Here is an 18,038-nt window from a genome sequence, read left to right on the forward strand (position 1 = left end):
CCCCAGTCTGCCGATGAAATGGAGGAAAAACTGCCACACCTCTTTTCTTGCTGCAGCCTTCCCAGAGGCGACCAAGCTCCCTGAAGCTCCCAGAGCGGCCGCCGAGTGCGCTTCAACTCACCCAGAAATGGCTCAGTGCGCTGTAGCTTCCCCAGAGGCGGCCGAGTTTGCTGCAGTTCCCCCAGAGGAGGAGAAGGAGAGCTCCTGCCTCAATAATACCCACAGCTGACCGCCATGGCTGAGCCTGCATCTGACCCAGCCAGGAGGCAGCCGAGTCCCCATCTGATCCCTGCCAGGAGGCTGCTGACCCCTGCCAGGAGGCATCGGCTGAGCCCTCTAAAGACAGCCAAAAGTCATCGGCCGAGCCCAATGCTAACCGCCAGGAGGCATTGGCCATGCCTGCTGCTGTCATTTCCTCCACCCTCATGACGAGCAGGAAGAGTCTTACCCTTTGACAGCAGCCATTCCTGACCCCTGCCCAGTGGCCGCCACTGCCATCTATGTCCCCATAGCTGTCCTAGATGCTTCTAAGTAGCCTAACCACATCCATATCCTGAGGCTGCCTGACCTCATCCCTTCTCTGGACCCCGCCCCTTTAATGGAGCCACCCACCCCTGACTGCCAGACCTCGTCCCGTTCCTGGAGTCTCCTCCCCGGCCGCCAGACCCCTCCCCCTTCCTGGGGCTGCCCCCCCAGCCACAAGACCACACCACCTTCCTGGACCCTCCTCCTGGCCGCTGGACCCCAGCCAATGGGTTCCTGCACCCTCCCCTCCTTTTGCTGGTACTGCCTGCACCCCCCTGGTCTGTTGTCTGCTCTCCTGCCCCACCCTGGTCTGTGCCTCCAGCCCAGCCCTGGACAGTTTTTCTGTACACCTCCTCATCTGTTGGACTTTTGTTTATTTTTGTTTAACTTCCTGGCTCTCATCTGTTTTGTTTGTCTTTGTTCAGGTTGGGATGCCTGGAAGTCATCCCATGGAGAGGGGGTAGTGTCATGATGCCTTAACTCGTTGCCCTCCTCATTTCCTTCCCTATTTAATCTCCCTGTGTTCTCTGTCCGGTGCCAGTTTGTTTTGTATGTTCTCCCTATCTAGGTGTTGGTTTGTGGTCTCCCTGCCTGTTTAGATTTCTGTCAGTTTCTGTTTTGTAGCCTCATTCCTGTTCCCCTGCTGGTCCTGGCTTGGTTGGCTCTGGATCACGTGGCCTGTGAGGGTCCCTTCTCCAACCCAGCCAGTCTACATGACTCCCTTCCCTGGGAATGTTTTTTTGCCCTTCAGGGAACTTTGATTTTTTTAATTTTTTTTAATTTTTATTTTTTTTTAAACACATTGAACTCTGCATTTGAGTTCTAAGCCCTTTCTCTAACTGACAACCTTATACCATTTTTGCAAATGGTATATTGCAATTTTATTGCTTTAGATTGCTCTTTCATAACTGAGAAGCCTTAGGTGTTTCTCCTCAAGTAATGAAAACAGAAACAAATGAGGCAATTGTTGTCATACATAACATAAATTAATGTGGGTTGCACAGCTTAGATACAGTTGAGTGCATCAGTTTGCATCCCCCTTGAGAATCTGCAAGATACCAAATAGTAAGCATTTTAACTGATATGTCGGAAATGCTTATTAAAAAACTAATACTTAATCATATTTATTTTAATCAAAAACATAACAATGCCCCAATTTATGTTTTATGTCATTATGCTGCACAATTTGACTATAATATTGAGATTAAAAGGAGGGATCATGTCCTTTTGCTACAGTCCACTTTGTGTTTATATTAATTATTGCAATGTCTCGAGTCACTTGTGTTGTCAATTTTTTTGGCAAGATGGTGCCAAAAGAGCAGTGCTCCTCCTAGTGACATCCCAATTTACCTAATCCAAGTTAACTTTTACCTTTTAAGTCTTTAAAAACATTTTTCAGGTCTTCATGCTCATACACTGCATACTGTAGAAAAAAGCCTGGTGACCACTAAACCATACTGAACTTTATGTACAATGTTGGCAACTCCTTAATAAATTCTTCATTGTGTCCACTTTAAATTAAGGTACATTTTTAAAGGTAATTAATATTGAATGAGTGTTATAAAGCATTTATAACGAGGTCCAATGGCTCACAATTTGTCAGGTATTGCATGAAATTTACCCTTTTAATAAATGTTGTTATAACCGAATATCAGTGATTTATAATGCATTTGTAAATAAATTATTAGTCATTACTCAACTCCTTTATAATCCCTTAACAAAGCGAACATTAATGTAATGTAAACTGTTACCAAGAGATCTAATTTGTGTTTAGGACATTACAAGAGGCATGTTATTGTAAGAACAATACTGGCAAGATCAATAATGTTTCTATGTATGTTAATGGGATTATATGTTTCTGGATTTGTTGAAACGACAGAGAAAAATGGAGAAGGAAAAAAGTGTCCTTTTTATTTTAAAGACCTTTATCATTATTTCAGAAGCATTATACGTAGGCTTGCTAAAACTAGAAGTTTTTCTTACCATGTAATCTTGTAACCAGTTTGGTCAGCTAAATGCCACCTTAGCTGAGAATGGTTGTCCCCCAACAATGCTGAACAATGCCACAATACCAAACCAATGATTTTACACTCTAACAGTGTATCAAAAACCGATGCCCAAGAGATAAGTCACAATCCAGACTGCAAGAATACATCATTGTGATGATGAAATCTTTGCAGTTATGTCCATAACTGAAGCTGTGCTTTCATTTTCCCAAACATACAGTTCTCCAACTTGTGGTTGTAAAATTAGTCAAACTTTAAATATGATTTGCCAGCATGCACTTACTATACAAAAACATCCAAACCCCAAATCAGCTTGTATAAATTACGGTCTCCTGATTGTGAGGCTTGTTTGAAGTTCCCAGTTAAACTATGTAAGCAGTCACTTGGGACAAACGGGACTAAATAATGGTATGTTTTCCTTTAAAGAGACTCTAGCATGTTTCAAGCTAGAATAACTTTAAAACCTTTATATAAAAATAACACCATTAACGTCCACTTTTAAAGCATTACATTTTAATGATTGATGTTTCCAATTTTTTTCAGCTATACAATAATGTGCAGTGTTGGGCTGCTCTTTGACAAATCTACAAATCTGATCTTACTATGAATAATGGCTGCTGGGTCTATGCAAAAGCTATATGTGCACCATATGGGCCATTAAAGCATCGCAATTTGAGTCAAAAGGAAAAATCAACAGTAACAAATCTTTCATTGAGCTCCAAGGAGTAGAACTGTTTTGGAAACTTGTTCTGAATATTGGCCAAGAAATATCACAATCCATATCAGTTAAAATATTTATTACTAACAAACTTTACTATTTTGCAGAGACTAATATTCTTCCAGAGAAATTCCACGACTTTCTTAATGTGCTGTAACTGGCAGAAGTATAGAAAGCCACTCCCAGTTCAAATCTAAAAGATGATTCACATACACAAGACACCCGTCCGATGACAGATATCAGCCATTCCATCTATGGAACAGACAGCTTTTGAATCCAAATTAGGTCTTTAGAGATCATCATGACTTGGGATTGAAGCTACATTTGCAAATTTATCATGTCAATTCAATGCTGGGTCAATGCTGGCCAAGTTTTCAAGACACTCACATGTGAACATGTTTGACTATGCTGTCAATAACAATTAATACATTTGCTAAAGCTTTTGGAATGGCCAAGTACGCATCCAATGTAAGAAAAATCCTTCTACCTTATGGAAACTGCCGTGGAAGATTTTCTTCACGTGGTCGTTGTCAAAGGAGACTTTCTGAATTTCACCTCTGGTGTCCTTATTGTAGAATGAAATGACTTGACTGGAAGCTGAGAGCACAAAAAACACACTATCAGATCTCTCGCTCTGACTGTTGGGCCATATATGTCAAAAAGAAAACAAACTAGGGGTAGGCAGTTTGACTAAAATATTAATTGACCGTTTGAGTAATTTAATATCATGGTAAAGGTATACAGTGGCCCCAAAAAGTATATGGACACTTAAAGGGATAGTTCACTCAAAATTGAAAATTCTCTCATCATTTACTCACTCTCAAGCCATTACAGATGTTTATGACTTTCTTTCTTCTGCCTTTATGTGCTTTTGGAGCTTTAACATTTTGGTACCCATTCACTTGCTTTGTGAGGACCTATAGAGCTGAAATATTTTTTTTTTTTAAATCTTGGTTTGAGTTCAGCAGAAGAAAGAATGTCATACACATCTGGGATGGCATGAGGGTGAGTAAATGATGAGAGAATTTTCATTTTGGGGTGAACTATCCCTTTAAGCCATGTTTAAAAATTTTAAAACATCTCTGTGCATTGTATAACAAAATATCAAACCATGACCCATTTATTTTAAAGAAATATTGCACAAATGCACTATTCTAGCAAACCATTTCACAAAAATAAGCTAGGTTTCAAATGATAAAACAACAGATGTATTGTTCAAAATGAAGATGATAGTATTTGGACACTTTCTGGTTGTCAAACTCTGGTTTTGATGAATTACAGCTGTGGTTAATCTACTAGGTCACTGCTGTAAACTTGAGCAAAATTAAAAAAAATAAAATAAATAAATAAAAAACATAAAAAATAACTAGCCGCTTAAAAGTAATTGATGGAAAAAAATGCCTCAGAAAAGTAGTTATTTCTGAGAAAAAGTCTAGCACCATCTGTTTGCACAAGCCATTTGGTTTTATATTTTGTTATCTAATGCAAAATGCTTATATTTTCATAACCATGTGGTTATGTATATTTTTGGAAAATCCAGTAAATTAAAAATACGTTACAAAGGAAAGGTACTTCATCTCATTTGATAATTTTTTTCATTTTTTTTGTGACATTGCTCTACAGTTTTATATATAACTACTGCATTATAAGCAGTATATAAAAATCTCTATCAGTAGTTGACACATTTATACTATTGCACATTATATACCGTCATACCACCCAGTCCTACAACACAACAAGAAATGTCCTTGTTAATTTTGGAGTTTTCAGTATGCATTTCTGAGTGACAACTGTAGTAAATCACTCCAACCCTGAAATCTGGAGTCCATTAAAACGGTCTACATTTCTAAATGAGTTTTGACAAACTCCACAGTTTGCATGCTAACTGCACACACACATACACAACACATAAGAAAAATGCTCCTTACGGTCAATGGTAAGTCCGACCTCAGGGTTATTGTTCTTATCTGCAATCTGCCATATATCAAACGCATCCTTGGTGGTGTCAGGGAGGAGGCGGAAGAGAAGGATGAGGGTGTAGGAGGGAGGAAGACCATCTGGATGGATTTCCCTTTAAAGAAAAATACAGAGCTTTTCAATACAGCTCATGTATCAATGCTAAGACATGTATCAGAAGTTCAGAGAAAGTCCCATAACAAAGCTTTCCTCAAGACACCATTTGGGGTTCCTCAGATGCCACACTGGTGGAACCCTCTGGAGAACCTCTTGGCACCATTTAAAGGAGTTTTAAAGTCCTATTTATGTACTCCAGGAACTTTAATATTTATTTCAAGCATCTTGAAGCCTTTCCCTTCTGATGGGGTTACTACTGAAGAAAACGTTGACAGTCTTTGGAGTTTCTCTGAAACCAGAAAGAATGCCTTGAGGTTCTCCAGAAGATTCCACAAGTATGCCTTAAGAATCTTTTATACCCTGTACATTGTGATGGTTGGGAATATTGCACTTGTCTGATGACAATTAACAGAACATGAAAGACTCCATACAGCTTAATTTGTTGTGGTGTCAAGCCAGACAAAGATTCATGTACAATCTTCCGACAAAAACAAAAAGAGAAAAAGGCTTCCATCCTTGAGGAATTGCAACATACTGAAATTATTTTCCCTCTAGTGCTAAAAATGTTTCCATTTGTCCAGCTGCTTACCAACTCACAATTACAAATAATTACAGAGAAATTAATCGAGCATGTCTTGGCAAGAGACCTCCTTCTGAATTCTTAAGCAGCTCTTCAACTGGTCCAGGACCATTTAGGGTTCACTTCCTGATCTAAGAGTGTTTTTAAAGTCCACACAAAACTGCAACCCATTTTAATTCCATAAAATGATGTTAAACAGGATATCCAACTAGGGCAGGACTTGATTTCAACCATCAGGATTTGATTTTGAAGTTTATAGTGAATTGTGGAGGACTACTATCCTCTTGAAACAACAACAACTATTTGGTTATTGGTTAACATTAACCAATAGCATGCATAACCTAGGTGACGTCAGCCAAACAGTTTCAAGGTGGAGCAAGTAATTACTTTACAATTGAAGGTCACAAAGACAATTTTTTTTTTATTTGGAATCATGTGTACTGATGAATCAAACACAATAAAATGAGACAGTGTGACGAGGAGGAGGGCGTGGCCAGGCCGTGAGGATGCACGGCCGGCGCTGAGTCAATTAATCAGCGGGAGAGAGAGATAAAGGGGAGCCAGAGATGCCAGTTCGGGAGAAAGAGAGACGCACGCAGCCACGCTGTGTGTGTTTATGTTTGTTTAAGTTCATTGTTTAAGTTCATTTATGCATTAAAAGTGTATGTTGATTGTTCAGCCGGTTCCTGCCTCCTCCTTGTCGACCTCTACTTGTTACAGACAGTTACTAGGGTCAATTTTGATTTCATGGTGACATAAAGAAATATTTTCAACGTCTGAAACCTTATTTTGACGAGTTAAAACAATAATCAAAGAGTGACGTTGTCTCCTAAAATGGGGGTTGATAAGATTGTAGACTACAAGCCCCTTGAAGATCGTTTAAAGTAATTGTGACCACTTGGCTACCATTACAGTCAGCAGGGGACAGAACATTCAGAACGCATGCAGATGAACATACTTTGTCGGCTGGGAAATGAATGCATCCTTATGGAGTCTGTATGCGATGTAACTGTTGAAGGAACCAGTTTCCATGGAGACTCCATTTATGCCAGCAAATGTCCTGTCAGTGATGTTAAAAGCTTCCAGCATCCTGAAGCCTGCAAGATTTCAGCAAAACATCAGGAACCGTACAACAGTACATTATGATGGATGAGTTTTTAAGTATAGAGAGTCTACTTCTGACCTGGTGATGTGAATCCATCAAGGTAAATCAAAGGACATGCTGTAAAAGAGTACAGGAAACACAGCCAGAAATTAGTATCCTCTTATCTTTCAAGTTAGAAATGAAGCCAACAATGCAAACTAGTAGCAATGCAATGACTTCATACTGGATGTTGCTGTTTCACAGATGAACGTAATGAGGTTGTCTTGAATCTTCGTGAATGCATCAAAGTCATCGACGACAAAGACATGTCTCTCGCTGGGCTTGCTTCCAATATTCCTTAGTTCTGCCAAGTCTACATCAGCGACACCCACCACAAACACACTGTAGCCTATGAAAAACAGAACATTGAGGATTTAGAGAGCACGTACAGTAATTCGCTCCAGGCAATTAGGGGTAGATCGCCTAAGATCACTGTAGGTGAATCTCACGAGGTCTGTGAAGAACTTGTCTGGGTCATACTTTACCCGGAAATCGAAAGAAAGTAACAAGAAATCATCTTTTGCATAAGAAAAATGAAGCATGTTTTAGGACCATTAAAATTTTTTGGATTGTGACATTATTTTCATGACAATTAAAGGGATGTCCTGGGTTCAATACCAGTTAAGCTCAATTAACAGCATTTGTGGCATGATGTTGATTGCCACAAAAAATTATTTTGATTCGTCCCTCATTTCTTTTTTTTTTTTTCTTTTTTTTTAAAAGCATCAAATGTGGTTACATTAAGCAGCTTACAGTGGAAGTGAATGTGGCCAGTACATAAACATTAAAATACACATTGTTTTAAAAGTATAGCTACAAGGCGTAAACATTATACATGTTAATATGACTTCAGTGTGATAAAATCGCTTAGTACTTAGAACTTTACACTGATAAGTTTAGTAAGCTATTTATCACAGTAAAATCATGTTAACATGTATAATGTGTACGTGTTGTGGCTATACTTTTGAACCTATGTGTATTTCAGCATTTATGGACTGGCCCCATTTACTTCCATTGTAAGTGCCTTACTGTAACCGCTTTTGTTTTTCTTTTTTTTTTATTTGGGACCAGTCTAAATTATTTTCTGTGGTAATCAACATTATGCCACAAATGCTGTTGATTGAGCTTAATTTATATTGAGGCAGGAATATTTCCAGCATAAATTCTCATTAAAGTAATTCAAAAAAATGTAATTATTTTAATGTGATAAAGATGATTATGTTTTATTTAAATTAAAAGTATTTATACATCATGGTAGTATTTGTTGTACCTTTAGTTCATGCTTGCTTTAATTATGACGATTTCCTTAAAAAATAAAAATGGAAGTGGAAGTGAATGGGGCCAATTTTTGAAGGGTTTAAAGGCAGAAATGTGAATCTTATAATTTTATAAAAGCACTTGCATTCATTCTTCTGTTAAGACTTGTGTATTATTTGAGTTGTACAGTTGTTTAAATTGTCCTTTTTACAGATGTTTTAGGGTTTGTTAATATTACATCGTCATGGTAACCAAGTTGTAAAATTGGCTACCGCTTTACACAGAAAAGGTTAGTAAGTGATTTAATCAACTAAAACCATGTTTACACATCCTTTATGTCTTGTGGTTATACTTTTGAAACAGTGAGAATTTTAACATTAAAAAATTGGCCCCCCATTCACTTCTATTGTAAATGTCTCACTGTAACCTTGATTTTTGCTTTTTTTAAGAAAAGGAGGAACGAGTCAAAAACGAATGTTTGTGGTAATCAACATTATGCCACAAATGCTGTAAGTTTCTTGTGCATTTTGGAAACTATGTGCATCTTGGTTTCCTTACAGCATTTTTATGCCATGTCCCAAAACCTTCATAAAAATAGTTTAATGGAAACCTAGCTGTAGTTACCTGAATGCTGTAGTTTAGCAGCACTCTTCTTCACCTCATCCTGAGAACGTCCATCTGTGACTACTACCAGAACCTTTGGAACTGTCCTCCTCATACCACTGTCTGAGGTAAACACCTTCTCTACAACATGCTTCAATGCAGCACCTGAAACATTCATACACATTCAAACATGTCTAATTGGTTAGACACATACAGATATACTTTATATATTTCCACTGGATGACAATTGCAGGAATCAATGTATCACACACTCAAAAATGTTTGTGTGCTGTCTCGTGTGCATTCAATAGAAATCAGGCACACAAGAGAACTATCATGAACTGCTATTTGTACCTTAAGCACTTTTCTGCCTTGTAAGCAATTTTTTTTTGTATTTTATTTTTTTTCTACAAGGAAATGCAAATCAAGTCATTCATGTCATCAGTCGTCACTGATTTAAACCTGTTTTGGTGTTTCCTCCTCTGTAGTTGACCATCTGAAGGGCAGACAGAACAACTCCCTTGTCATGGTAGGTGTTCAGCTTAAACTCAGTTTTAGCATCATCGCTGTACTGCACAAAAGACACCTGTTTCAACAGAATGAGAGAAAGGACAAAATGAGTCACAGCGCAGCTAGGCAGTCGACATGCATGTGGATGAGCACGTTGTTCATCACATGACCACTGACAGGTCCATTACCTGCATGCCCTCATGGCTGATGACATCAAAGGCTCCAATCATGCTGAACACAAACTGGCGGACTTTAACAAAGCTCTCATCTCCAATACTCCAAGAACCGTCGATCAGGAACACCAGGTCAGCCTTGGCACCTTTGCACACTGCGGTGAACAGAACACACAGTGGAATGATTGTTTTTTTGTTTTTTTACAATTATGTATTAGAAATATATATTACAAATGTATTTCATACTGTGATGATAATGATGATGATAATAATGATGATGATGTTGATGATTTTTAATTTCTGAATTAAAGTTTGTTTTGCTACAGTATATTTTGTGGATCTTACAGAACTTTTTTTTAGGCTTTTATAGCTGAAGAAAACAGAAAAAAAGCCCCATTAAATGGCTAAATTCTTGGGAATTGGAATAATCGTTTTTATTATTTATTAAATATTATTAAATTATTATTTATACTAAATATTATTTAATATGATTTCTACAAAAAACAGTGCAGCAGGTTTATACACTATATATTTATTACATGGCTCTCTGGAATACTCGATTCTGATTGGTCACTTACAACCGCACATCCACATGTCAGACCGCTCATCAGAGTATTGCGAGCCATCTGTATTACTTCTCGGATCACTGTGCGATCTCTACAAGTAAGCTAATAAAATCATTTCAAATTAAATAAATGTTTCATGTGCATTTATTTATTTGGCAAGCAGCTTTGTAATAAGATGCATAATGAGCAGTCAGATGTTCATTAATTACAAAAAAAACACCAACAGAACTCCAACGCAAACCAGAGGTGGAGCAATTTATTTCTTCTCACATGTTTACATCATTTCAACGCAAATCAATATTTTATGTCCATTTATTTTTTATTTTTTTGGGTTAGTAACCATGTAAGAAGCAGGATAATGTACTTTATCCATTACAAACACACACACACACACACACACACACACACACACACACACACACACACACACATATACACTACCGTACAAAAGTTTGGGGTCACTTGAAATGTTTCTCATGATCTTAAAACCCTTTTGATCTGAAGGCGTATGTTTAAATGTTTGAAATTAGTTTTGTAGACAAAAATATAATTGTGCCACCATATTAATTTATTTAATTACAAAACTAAAATTGTATTAAATTTATTTATTTATTTATTTATTTATTTTAATAAATTTATGACTTGGACCAAATAATAAAGAAAAGCAGTCAATAAGTGCCCAACATAGATGGGAACTCCTTCAATACTGTTTAAAAAGCATTCCAGGGTGATACCTCAAGAAGTTGGTTGAGAAAATGTCAAGAGTTCATGTCTGCAAATTCTAGGCAAAGTGTGGCCACTTTGAAGATGCTAAAACATAACACAGTTTGATTTATTTATTTATTTATTTTCATCATGTGACAAGAGAACCATATAATTCAAAAAAGAATAATATTTGTAACTTTAAAAAATTTCCTTGGGTCCTGGGTAGCTCAGTGGTAAAAATACACTGGCTACCACCCCTGGAGTTCGCTAGTTCGAATCCCAGGGCATGCTGAGTGACTCCAGCCAGGTCTCCTAAGCAACCAAATTGGGCCGGTTGCTAGGAGGGGTAGAGTCACGTGGGGTAACCTCCTCGTGGACGCTATAATGTGGTTCGTTCTCGACATTGTGCTATGTCTCCGTGGCAACGCGCTCAACAAGCCACGTGATAAGATGCACGGGTTGACTGTCTCAGATGCGGAGGTAACTGGGATTCGTCCTCCACCACCCAGACTGAGGCGAATCACTATGCGACCACGAGGACTTAGAACACATTGGGAATTGGGCATTCCAAATTGGGAGAAAAAAACAAAACCAAAAAAAAATAAAAACATTTCCTTGAAAACTTGTTCAAAACAAAAATAATGATGTGTACAGGGTGTCAAGAAAACGTAACTTTTTACTTGAGGGTTACGCACAAAAAAAAAAAAAAAAAAAAAAAAAACTGTGTTTAAAGTGGTTTAAAAGCTTCAAAAACATATGAAACCAACATGAATACATTTCTAAGAACTATGTTAATATATGTTTTAAAATATTTTTCCAAGCAATCCTTGTGGACATCCCTGTTTGTTACTGACCTAAATACAGACATTGTCACCACTCCTCATATTTGCCTTATTAGATTTATGCCTTAAGAAACAAAAACTAAAAAATGAAATTTGGCTTGATCTTTCATTTAGACATCACTAACCAAATAATTTAAACCTTTTGAAAATATCATTAGATCAGAAAAGGAAATGCTCAAACCTGTGATCAATTGCAGAGTTTCTAATAAAAGCAGAGGTTTTTAGAGGATTACATGGCTTGGAAGAAGTAAAACTTGGAAGCAAAGAGACTACATTGGCCAGAAAAATGCTTTCCTGAACATCTACATCTCAGAGACTTCAGTATCCCATGGAGTCATCATTAAGATTAAGTAGTGGAAGATAAATTGCAGCACCCAGATGTTGAAATTCAACACACTATATTATGGCAAGTAAACCATTGCATTTTACACAGGGCCTCACCAGAGCCCTTACTTCTATACCATTCAGTGATTTTTGATGATTTTCTGCATACACCATTGACCAAAATGAGGCTGCCAAAGGTCATGTGTTAACTTTTGAGATTAATTCAATATGCTTAGGCCATTGTCTATTTGTCTGTTTTAGGAATGTAAATGATTAATTATTGATAGATTATGCGTTATTATTGGATTAAATTTATCGATTGCCGATAAACACAAATGCATATCCATAACTTCCATGCTTGTAAAGATGACGCGGGCTCAGTGTAATTATGTTTACTGCATACGGCATCATAGTGTGTTAAAGTACAACAAGCACTGATCCACCAGTCTCCCTGTATCATTCCAATCTACAATCACTGGCAGTTCTCACTGGGAGAGCATGCAGGTACATTCACCTGAAATCTCACCCTCACCAGTGCAGAGGTATGTTATTAACTGTATTCATACAGTGTGTTATTATTTGAGTTAATTTCAAATACAGAAAATAAGGTCTGAAATATCCCATATTCTTTAATCTGTATCTTCTATAAAAGTTATTATTAACAGTAATACATTAACAGTAAATAAAAAATGCACATATTCATACTAAATATTAGCCTTAATGTATAGCCTGAATACAATGAACTGAAAATATATTAAGAGGAAAATAGCAATACTCGCATTTCATAAGTGTCTTTATTTAAATGATATTTAATCAGTAGGCTACATGCACAAACTTACATCGATTGCTGTTTCAAATGTTTATGTTTTCTTCTACAGTATGGATTTTTTCTTTGATGTTGACACTTTTAAGTTTGCATTAGAATGGTTGTTCAGTCAAAAATCAAACTTTGTATGAAAGCTTTAAAGAAAAATATTTTTTGAGTTTCAAGCTGTACACAACCACAGTTTATTATTGTTCCCTATCTGTCACGCACTCGACGTTGTGACGATGTAGTGACACTAGGGGTCACTCTTGGGAGACCCAAACACCTCTGCTTTTTTTAAAAAAGGCCAATGAGAATTGGCGAGTGGAATTTGCATGCCACTCCCCCGGACATACGGGTATAAAAGGAGCTGGTTTGCAACCACCGAGCGGTTCTATTCATTGAGCTGAATTCATCCACCGAGTTCATTCACCTCTCTCTGCTGGATTTTACGGCACATTTCAGCAGCTTCTCCCCCTCTGCATCTGTGGTTTGCAGAGAACACCCCTGGGCGCTTCGGCAGAACATTTAAAAGAGTATATTCTAAAAGAGTATTTTTAAAGATTTTTAAAGAACGTCTTTTTAAAGATGCCTTTCCGTTTGTGTGTTATTCCTGATTGCAGTCGTTATCTCTCCACTTCTGTTGGCCACGATCACTGTCTTATGTGTCTGGGCACTACCCATGCGGAGACATCGTTCGTGGATGAGTCATGTCCTCATTGCGAGAACATGACCATGGCAACGTTGCAGTCATTGGCAACATGACCATGGCAACGTTTCTTACGAAAGCAAGCCACCCCAGTGGCTCCCCGCACTGGTCCTTCTACCTACAGGTTTGAGGCCGCGTCGGTTAGCACTGGGGGCGATTTGGGGACATTAACGGGACCACTTCCGCCAGGTATCCCCCCACGGACCTCCCATTCCCCAGCACGCTCGCTTGCCCCGATCGGGCTCTCGTACGAGACCAGCTGCTCATCTCAGCACGAGTTCGACTTCTCGTTTGGAGCTCCGGAAGACAATGAGTTATCGAGCGCAGCATTGGAGAGCGGGCTCGTCCAGTCTGACGCAGAGGCTTCGGCTCGGCTTCCTCCTTCGGGAATGGTTGCCCAGCCTCATGCCGACACAGAAATGATGGACGTGCTTTCCCGGGCGGCCGCGAGCATCAGGCTAGAGTGGAACCCTCCACTCTCCCCTCAACACTCACAGGTTCCTGGGCACAGGGCGCCGGCCACGCTCCGCCCCCTTTTCTTTCTTCCCGGAAGTGCATGAGGAGCTGACAAGATCGTGGGAGGAACCTTTTACTACCCAGTCCCGGTCTTTCAGCTTCCCTGCTCTCGCTACCCTTGATGGTGGAGTGGCCAGGGGGTATTCTGTGATCCCCCAGGTGAACAAGGCGCTCACGGTGCACTTGTGTCTACAGAGCGCCACCATCTGACGTGGGTGCCCGAAGCTCCCATCTGAGGCCTGTAGGTTTATGTCATCCCTGATGGCTAGAGCCTACGGTGCCGCTGGACAAGCCACCTCCGCCCTGCACGCCACGGCTCTCCTGCAAGTACACCAAGCCAAGGCGCTAAAAGAACTGCACGAGGGTAGTTCTGACCCTGGATTGATGCAGGAACTGCGCTCGGCAACCGACCTCGCTCTCCGGGCGATGAAGGTCACGGCGCGGTCTCTCGGGCAGGCAATGTCCACCCTGGTGGTCCAGGAGCGCCACCTTTGGCTCAACTTGGTCGAGATGGGAGAAGCGGACAAGGCACGGTTCCTTGATGCCCCAAGGTTGGCCTGTTTGGCAACGGCGTCGAGGACTTTGCCCAGCAGGAAGAAGACGTCACCTGTCTCACGGCCGGCCCCTATGTATTTCCACTTGAAGTACCCCCCCCCTTCTCTGGGCGGGGTGTGGTCTCCGCGGTGTCTTCCCCTTGAGAGTGACTTCAAGTGTACACCAAGCCAAGGTGCTAAAAGAACTGCACGAGGGTAGTTCTGACCCTGGATTGATGCAGGAACTGCGCTCGGCGACCGACCTCGCTCTCCGGGCGATGAAGGTCACGGCGCGGTCTCTCGGGCAGGCAATGTCCACCCTGGTGGTCCAGGAGCGCCACCTTTGGCTCAACTTGGTCGAGATGGGAGAAGCGGACAAGGCACGGTTCCTTGATGCCCCAAGGTTGGCCTGTTTGGCAACGGCGTCGAGGACTTTGCCCAGCAGGAAGCAGACGTCACCTGTCTCACGGCCGGCCCCTATGTATTTCCACTTGAAGTACCCCCCCCTTCTCTGGGCGGGGTGTGGTGTCCGCGGTGTCTTCCCCTTGAGAGTGACCCCCCCCCCCCAACATGGACACTCGCGGATCCCAGCCCGTTAACAAAATTCCACTCTTTTTGGGGAGAAAAAAGAGGGAAAAGAGGCCTCGGCTGGGCTAGCCTGTCCCTATAGTTGGGCAGTCGACTTGTTCCTATTGGACCGTTCGACGCTCATAAGAGCATTGGGGGAGGTTACGTGACGGCCTGGTGCGCTGGCTACGAGGCACACAGCAGTCTGCCCGTCACACACCGCCAGTTCACGTAGCTAGTTGTGGCATTTTGTATAGGGACACCTTGTGTCACTACATCGACACAACATCGAGTGAGTGACAGATAGAGAACATCCTGGTTACTTTCGTAACCTCCGTTCTCTGATGGAGGGAATGAGAAGTTGTGTCCCTCTTGCCACAACGCTGAACTACCTGCTGAAATGGCCGGGACCTGGTCTTGGCTCCTCAGCACAAAACCTGAATGAGTGGTTGCATACCAGCTCCTTTTATATCCATATGTCCAGTGGAGTGGCATGCAAATTCTACTCACCAATTCTCATTGGCCTTTTTTCGAAAAAGTGTTTGGGGCTCCCAAGAGTGACCGCTAGTGTCACTACATCGACAAAACGTCTCGTTCCCTCCATCAGGGAACGGAGGTTACGAAAGTAACCAGGATGTTATTAATAATGATTAATCGAATTTAATTCAGTAACGTTAACTATTGTTGATAAAGGGAATTTCTTAATATTTGCAACCCTTCTCTGTCTGCAACACACACAAATCCTTAATGTTGACATTCAAACATAAAGGGTTTTAAAACATTTTTTTTTTTTTTTACATTTTCAGGCAAGGCTCTGTCAAGCTAACATTCAAAGTTTTTCTTGACAAACTTTCCTCTTCTAGTTTGAAATTACAACTGGGGGTCGACCAGTAGTGGATTTTGCAGATACCGATACCTAAGCTGGTGGAAAAGGCTGATAACTGATTAATCAGCCAATATATTTTAAAATCAATTTATAGAATGTTAAAAAACTTTCTTTGTCTTTTCTGACTGTGATGGGCACAGATATAGAGACTACAAGAGTTCAAAATAAATAAAATCCCAGAAGCAGTTAATTGTCCAACCAAAATCACAATAATAACCAGAAAAAAATTAAGAATTGGTTCATAACGTGGGACTTTTAATGACTTACAAACAAGCCCAAAACACACAAGGGACACTTATTTTTAAATTACAGAGACTAGACGTATTTACCAAATAGAAAATGGCTCATTTTGAAGAAAACTGCCTAATATAAGAGCTGATATAGAGTTTGTGGCTTCTTGGGGCTAACAGAAGCAGTGATCGGAGCAGACATGAGACATTTGTTTTTGTCGTCTTACAGAGATCACACTTCGCTTTGTGATTATTTTAATAATCATTCAAACTAGCCGCATTTCTGAGAATTCCTAACTATTTTAAAAGTATTTGAAAAGCTTTAATATTCATATTTACACAGGGTGGGGCTTTTTTGCAATGCAGAGGTTTTCAGGCCTTATCTTGTTATTTTATGTAATATAAAGGCAAAAGTGATGGAGTTCTGTAAAAAGTTCTGATTCTAAGCTTTCAATCAGTACCATGTATTACAATATACATTATGTATCCAGGGGCTTTTGGATTTGAGTCTGGAGAGTAATGCAGAGCTGAAGAGGTTAATTGTGATGAATTCTTTCAATCTGTTGACAGTTTTAAGTAAATCTTGCTGCAGGGCTCTTACCTTCGAGTGCACCAGGGATGGTGGGTGGTGGCGGAGGTGCTGGGGGTGTTGTTGGGGGTTGGGTAGGTTTCACCACTGCAAAAAAGAAGAAACCAGACACCTTGAGTACAATTTAAAGCGAGCTATGTGCTTGATTTTTTCTGAAGGCGAGATTGACTTACATGTTCGCTCTTTGACACTGACTCCTGGTCCCTCCAGGTTGGGGGTCTGGGTGTAGACAGTGGCATTGTACAGTGCGTCCGGCATCAACTCATCAAAACAGTAATTGCTCTCAGCAGCGGTAATAGTGACCTCCTGTGCCCCACGATTAGATGCTAATGATTGGAGAGAAGAGGAATTTTATATAGTCACATCAAGTAAATATAGCTGCAAGCAGCAATTACTGGGACGAGCACACCAATGGCATGCAAGGAAGTATGATTGGACATCACTGATTATGATTTAAAGGAAAGTGGAATAAAAGACATAAATACAATTGCTTATATTACAGTACAACTCATTACAACTTTTGACCAATAGGTGGCGCTGTCACCAATGACAATATTGTGTTGACAATTAAACACAAAGTTTCATGTCAACACACCAAAGCGTAGCCTCAGATCGTTTTTGGTGTCTTGCCATCCAATTCATTGGTGCATTATTTGAGAACTGTCATGAGTGTCTCTAGATGATATGTGCAAAATTTTGATTGAATCGGATATACGGTCTAGGAGAACTTCGAAAAAGTAGGTTATTCAGAACACTGATGTGCACTACTTTGTTAGTACTGGAAAGGTAGTGGGATCGAACCCAATCTCTTTGCATTGTCCTTGGTGAAAATTGGCATGCTTGGCCCTGTAAATGATGCTTAGAGTTAAGTAGCTTAATTGGTAGAGCATGGGTTCAATTCCCAGGGAGCACACATACTCATAAAACATATCCCTTGAATACACATTTATTTTCATGCATTTTCTGCATTGCTTTAGCACTAGATTCACAAAAGGAATGAAGCCAAGCAGGGCAATGGTACAAATATGCCTCCAAAATGTGTGCTGATTGCAATATGCACACAACAGTTAGTGCCAAGGCAAAGGTATAAATTAATGCAAGGCTTCTTCATGGAAATGCATCCATACACCGGCTGAGCACCCACATTTTCAGAAAATGAATTCGAAGGGAATTCAAG

General features: G+C 40.1%; 1 protein-coding gene across 4 annotated transcripts in view; it reads right to left on the reverse strand.

Moving 5' to 3' along the window:
- Positions 1 to 18,038, reverse strand: part of LOC127410922 (collagen alpha-1(XII) chain-like) — a 164,242-nt gene that overhangs the window by 31,121 nt on the left and 115,083 nt on the right. For all 4 annotated transcript variants that reach the window (XM_051646170.1, XM_051646171.1, XM_051646169.1 and 1 more), the window contains 10 exons: positions 17,035 to 17,187; positions 16,874 to 16,948; positions 9,605 to 9,744; positions 9,369 to 9,492; positions 8,928 to 9,071; positions 7,231 to 7,395; positions 7,086 to 7,124; positions 6,861 to 6,999; positions 5,178 to 5,320; positions 3,737 to 3,846 (listed from right to left, as the gene is read on the reverse strand). In XM_051646170.1, the coding sequence (XP_051502130.1) occupies positions 3,737 to 3,846; positions 5,178 to 5,320; positions 6,861 to 6,999; positions 7,086 to 7,124; positions 7,231 to 7,395; positions 8,928 to 9,071; positions 9,369 to 9,492; positions 9,605 to 9,744; positions 16,874 to 16,948; positions 17,035 to 17,187 (1,232 nt within the window). The remainder of the gene's footprint in view (positions 1 to 3,736; positions 3,847 to 5,177; positions 5,321 to 6,860; positions 7,000 to 7,085; positions 7,125 to 7,230; positions 7,396 to 8,927; positions 9,072 to 9,368; positions 9,493 to 9,604; positions 9,745 to 16,873; positions 16,949 to 17,034; positions 17,188 to 18,038) is intronic.

Source organism: Myxocyprinus asiaticus, chromosome 20 (genome assembly GCF_019703515.2).
Source record: "Myxocyprinus asiaticus isolate MX2 ecotype Aquarium Trade chromosome 20, UBuf_Myxa_2, whole genome shotgun sequence".
Taxonomy (NCBI): Eukaryota; Metazoa; Chordata; class Actinopteri; order Cypriniformes; family Catostomidae; genus Myxocyprinus; species Myxocyprinus asiaticus.